At 42.3% G+C, this 6,000-nt stretch overlaps 1 protein-coding gene across 6 annotated transcripts in view; it reads left to right on the top strand.

The window, feature by feature from the left end:
• Positions 1-3,058: 3,058 nt before the first annotated feature.
• The window catches only part of trpm3 (transient receptor potential cation channel, subfamily M, member 3), a 138,466-nt gene continuing 135,524 nt past the window's right edge, over positions 3,059-6,000 (top strand). For all 6 annotated transcript variants that reach the window (XM_085787141.1, XM_085787138.1, XM_085787140.1 and 3 more), the window contains exon 1: positions 3,059-3,476. In XM_085787141.1, coding sequence (XP_085643267.1) covers positions 3,273-3,476 — 204 coding nt within the window. In that variant the 5' untranslated portion in view covers positions 3,059-3,272. The remainder of the gene's footprint in view (positions 3,477-6,000) is intronic.

Genomic DNA, 6,000 nt, shown 5'->3' with positions numbered 1-6,000 from the left:
CTTTAGTAGTTTTCAATTTTACTTTGGACATTTTTATTGATTCAAACTGTCAAGCTAATTATTGTAGTTAGTTGGAATCTGTTCAAATTGAACCAAACTGTCAAAATTGGAAACATTTATTGCTCTGTAATGCCAGCTCAGATATTTATTGTTTTCCCAAAAAAATGCGTTTGTATTTTATGGATCAAATTACCATAATCACACTTAGGCATTTGAACAGCTGTTGTTGTAGAGTTTACAGATGTCTCTAAATCTCTGATGGGCAACACAGTCCGTGAGGAGAGTTGTGTTGATTGGAAATGTGAGTATTGTTGAGCTGCTGTGCAGCACACATTTCCATAAGGACAAGGTCTCTTTAAGTTTTAAGTTTAAATTCATGGATATTCATTTTGTAAAATATTCTGTCTTTTTAGAGGGTAGGCCTAGATCCTGTGAATCTAAGGTGACTATGATATAGGCCTAGAGTTGTAGTTGATGAAAAATTATAATTCTTCATCAATTAGCAAATTGACTTATTGTTTTCAGCTCTAGTGTGGAATTGTTTTCTTTGTTGTGTGGCAAAACTGACTCCTTGCCAGGTCAATCTTGCATAGACTACATCATTACGGTTGATTTTCTGAGGAATTTTCCAGCACCAGCCATGATTTTGCATTTTGACATTTCCATTTAGCTTTTCTGATCCAATGCATTATAATTAGGAAAAGATTAACCACGTAACCACCTGTCGTACAATACAATAGTGAGGGCTGACTTCAATGTCCCTGCAGTGTCATTCTGTGTTTGATCAGAACATGTGACTGTGTGTTTTTTAATCCCACTGTCTCTGTCTCCTCGTTCTCCTGCTCTCCCACTGTCACTTGTTCCCTCTTCCTACTCTCATCCTTCGGGGAATGTCTGTCCTGCTTTTTCACTTTCTCTGTCTCTCACTTGCTCAGTCATTCTCTCTCTCTCTCTCTCTCTCACTCACTCACTCACTCACTCACTCACTCACTCACTCACTCACTCACTCACTCACTCACTCACTCATACTCACACACACATAAATACACAGCATACTCCCAGGTGGTGAGTCGTTGCTGGGAGCGACGACAACAATGTCCCTGGTGTTCAGACACTGTCACCTCTTCTTACTCTTGTCTCCTTGTCTCTGTCTCATGATCTCACTCGCTCTCTCTCTCTGTCCATCTCTCACTCTGTCTCTCTTATCTTGTTCTCCTGCCCTAGAATATTTTTCCTTACTTATTTAGCCATTAGCCAAGCAGTCAAAAACAAAGCATTTGTGATTCTCTTAAAGCTGTCAGTATGATAACAAAAAGACTATTTTCTTTCTCACTTATATTCTGTCAACTCCACAACTCCACAGAACGGCATACCTTTTAGCACCTGTGAAGACGTAAGAGGTGAGAGAATGGAAGAAGAAGGAGTAAAACCAGAGGAACAACAACTAAAATCCCAGAGTTATCTGATGTTGTCATTTGCTCTTCAATTGCAACACAGAAGCTGGGACTCAGGTGGCTTAAAGGGATAGTTCACCCTAGAATGATATTTCGCTCATTATCTACTCACCCTCATGTTGACTAAGGGCTGGAAGAAGTTCCAGAGTCCTCCGTCCCTTCTCTGAGTTACAGGGGGTCTTAGCGTAGCAGTGCATTTCAAAGCAACGGTTGTAAAGGGACACCAGAGCTCTTCGTAAAAAAACACACACAAAAAAACATCCAAATACCTCCACGATGCTCGTATGTAATGTCCGTCTTGTGCTGAAGCCCCAAATTGCGTAATTGTCCCGAAAAAAATTAAATAAGTCCACATTCCAAGCATGTTTGTAGCATTAGCTCTGTGTCTGTTGTCCGGTCTTCCGCTGCCAGCGCGCATGCGCAAAGTTCGCACTGAGACCGACTCGAGTCTCAGTCTGGTTGCGCATGCGCGCTGGCAGCGGAAGACCGGACAACAGACACAGAGCTAATGCTACAAACATGCTTGGAATGTGGACTTATTTAATTTTTTTCGGGACAATTACGCAATTTGGGGCTTCAGCACAAGACGGACATTACATACGAGCATCATGGAGGTATTTGGATGTTTTTTTGTGTGTGTTTTTTTACGAAGAGCTCTGGTGTCCCTTTACAACCGTTGCTTTGAAATGCACTGCTACGCTAAGACCCCCTGTAACTCAGAGAAGGGACGGAGGACTCTGAAACTTCTTCCAGCCCTTAGTCAACATGAGGGTGAGTAGATAATGAGCGAAATATCATTCTAGGGTGAACTATCCCTTTAACTCATGAACTGTGAAACATGTACATCATGGAACAAGAGAAAGAAGAAAAAGAAGAAGAGGAGGCATGTAACCTGCACAGAAAAGGAGGAAGCGAGATTGTGAATGAAAGCTCAAGGAGCAAGAGGAAGCGGAGAGGGAGGAGATGGAGGTTTAGTGGCTGAGGGTATTCAAGGCACAGTGTTCACAGTGAGAGAGTGACTTACTGAACAGGGTGTCTGTCTCTGTGCCTCTCATTCAGCTTTAAGCTCTGCGCTCTGCTCAAGAGGAACCCTGCACTCCACCCTTCATTGCCTTTGTGTGCTAGTCTTTTCTTTTTGTCCTCTCTCAACCTGTCTTGCTGTCTTTTCCTGTTCTTTCCTTGCCCACTCTGTGAACTTGTTATTTTACCTCTATCCCGAAACCCTTTTCACCCGGATCTGAATAACGTACCCTCCAACCCCCTCCTCCCTGCCTCCCTCTCTCCCTCCCTCCCTCTCTCTCTCTTTCTCTTTCTTTCCCTCGCCTTGTTTCCCTGTTTCTCTCTCTCTCTCTCTCTCTCTCTCTCTCTCCTCTCTCTCCCTCTCCCCCTGTGAGTAGGGAAAACAGCATCAACGGCCGAGCCACAGCAACAGCACATGCAACAGGGTGCAGACAGCACCTTCTGCTTCACCACCTCTCCTCTCTGACTCTCATCCCTCTCAGAGGAAGGCTACAGGGAAGAAAAGAGGAGCACAGGAGTGCAGCCAAGCAGGTGAAGAGCAGCTGTCCCACTCCTTTTGATCAACAGCTCAGGAGTGAGGAAAACTAAATGAAACTGGGAGTCACGTTAAGTGAAAAAGAAGACTTGAAGAAAGAGGAGAGACACAGAGACTGAGTGGAAAGGCTCATTCAGTTGGCAGAAGAGTTAAGAGTAAACTGAGGATGCCACCTGTGGCAGTAGTTTGATTAAAGAACAGCCTCCTTGACTCAGCGTGGCTGTCCTACTTCTCACATCTCCTCGACTGAATTTTTAACACCAATGGCTTCCAAGAAGAAGTGGGCTGAGCGGAGGGAGTTACGAAGGGAGCGGCCATTCTCCACCCGCGATGATTCATCTGTTGCGTCCGGGACATCTGGGCCAGGGCGTCCCACCACCAGGGGGCGTTTCTCAGAGTCGTGGAAGAGGCTCAGCTCCAGAGGGGGGTCCACCAAGAGGGGGGTGCTCAACTCTCAGCAGCCACCGGTAAGATGTTTCGAGGATACACAGGCCCCCTCTACATGTTCCCCCAAAGATTAATCAATGACCTGGGTGCTGGGAGGGAAATGGGGCAGGAAATGCTGCTACCAAGATGGCTCCTTTCCTGGGAGGGAGTTAAGCAGCAGTGAGGGATTATAGGGTACATGAGGTAGAAGAATTTGGAAGACTAACTTAACTAAGAATTGAAATATCATATGCCATTTTTACCTCTGTGTAGTTGGTTATAGCTTTACACGGTCTCCCATCACCCTGGAAACCAGGTACTGTTGCCAGAACAGAATGTTATTTAATATATGGGTGTGTTTTATACACTTTATATACTTACTTAATTACAAGTAAGTATTATATTGTAAGTTACCACAGATACTAATTCTAACCTTTCCAGATAATGAAAAGTACAGTGCTCACCACAACACATTACCTGTAACTACTGGAGATTATGGTGTCTGTTCTCCCCGTATTTAATGAGAAAAATGACCAATAGAGCAGTGTGCCAAAGACACTCAGAACCCAGTGGATATTTAACAGAAATAGAAGGCACAGCTGTAGGATGAAACGGTGAACCTATGAAATTACTTGTCTGGTGTATGAATCAGAGAAGAGTAATGAACATTGTCAGTTTCTCATAGATGGGGAGAAAACAGCTAAAATTCTGGTGTCTCAGTACAGTATTTAGTAAACTTGCGCTTCAAGTAAAAGAGGGCATGTGTTTGCTTGTGCAAGCTGGTTTGACTGGCATCAAGTGCCTGGCAACATCGCAGTGTGAAATCCTGTGTAACAAGGTTGCTGCAAATATCAGGAAATACAAAACTGTTGAGGAATATTATAGTCAAAAAAATGTTCCTCCTGATAATTCCTCCGGGGAATAAAATTACATTAACTCAAAACAGAGAAATTAACAGCTGAGAGGCTTTCAGGAGTGACTTCAACTTATATGCACAGGGGGGAAAAAACCACATCTGTAGTTGTAGTGGTTTGTGGATGAGTAAAAGATTAGAAAGTAAACACTGCACTTTCAATATGTTTTCTGCACCTTCCCCAGCTTCAAGGTGCTAGGTGCTTGTAGTCTGTCTCTTGGCAACACCCGCAAGGCAACAGGGAAAAAGTTCTGTGGGATCTGTATTAGGAGGCTCTGTGGTCTCATCCACTCTATTTTTGAAATGTAGAACTTCACTGATGTTTATGGATCAAGGTCAGAATAACTGAAGCTGACTGCTAGCTGATGCTCATCGACTATCACACTTAGCCAATCTCTGGGGTGATATTTGGCAGAGATATCAGAGCTGGGAGATGTGTGGGAGACAGAGATATGCATGATTGGTGATACGAGATCCATTTCTGTTTTTTCAGTTGTGCCCCAGTAACCATTACTATTTTGTATTGCGCACACACTTTTGATACGTTGAACGAAATTTCATATCTTGATATTCATGCCAGATATCCCGATATCGATATGATACAATATGACTACGGGTTCGGTGAAAGCCAAGCATTTTTCAGAAAAATAAAAACATCAAATGTGGAAAGTGCAGTTTTATTGATAAGAACTCACTGCCAGTCATCAACATTAACATAAACTCATCAATAAATAAATTACAAATCAAACATTCTACCGCGGCTCTGCTTTAACAATAAATGTGTGTGTGTTCTTGTACTTGCTACGTACTGAGGACCAGCGTGAGTGTTTATTATATCGTTGCATTTTCGATATTAATGTCTTGAATGTTCATCTAACCCCTAATCTAAGACCTAACTTTTGATATAAAATCTCAGAGGAATTGTTTTTTTGTTTTTTTATATGGCAGTACTTAGAGTAAGGGAGTGTGCTGTCTGTTTTGTCGCACATGTGATTCGGGACAAAGATATAACTATTTGTTTTGAATCTGGATCAAAATGTGTGTATGTTCCCGTCTAAGTCGCTAGCTGTGTTTGTGTTTGTGTGTGTGACTGTGTGCAGAAAGAGGAGCTAGGCTTAGTCCTCTGAGATTTGTGTTGCTTGGATATGAAACACAGAGTGATACTACCACAACACAACTACTTGTCTCAAATCATTAGACACTTTGAATCATTAGTCATTTCTAATGTGTGTGTGTGTGTGTGTGTGTGTGTGTGTGTGTCTGTGTGTGTGTCTGTGTCTGTGTCTGTGTCACTGACTGAATTACTGAGACTGAGCGTGAAAGGTGGAAATTAGGGGAGAGATTGAGAAATGGAGAATTATTCCACAAGTACTTTGAGTATCCAGCACTTAGTGATAGTGCAGAAATGGGTGAAAGACAAGGAGAATTAGAGGCTAAGACAGATGCAGTGAGGGAGAAGAGCTTCAAGAAAATTCAGCACAGTGGATTTAAGTTAGTCACTTTAAATCCACTGTGGAAGTCTCTATGTTACCGTTGGGATATGATGCTGTTCCTCCCTGAAAAATCTGACTTTGTTTAGTTATCTGCAAGAAAGATGAATAAATAATTGATAATTGATAATTATTTATATTTTTTAATTAAATATTCTAAAT

Source organism: Trachurus japonicus, chromosome 9, assembly GCF_045865225.1.
Source record: "Trachurus japonicus isolate A0001 chromosome 9, Traja_1.0".
Taxonomy (NCBI): Eukaryota; Metazoa; Chordata; class Actinopteri; order Carangiformes; family Carangidae; genus Trachurus; species Trachurus japonicus.
The sequence above is the reverse complement of the archived record's forward strand: the minus strand, read 5'-3'. Positions and strand labels throughout refer to the sequence as shown.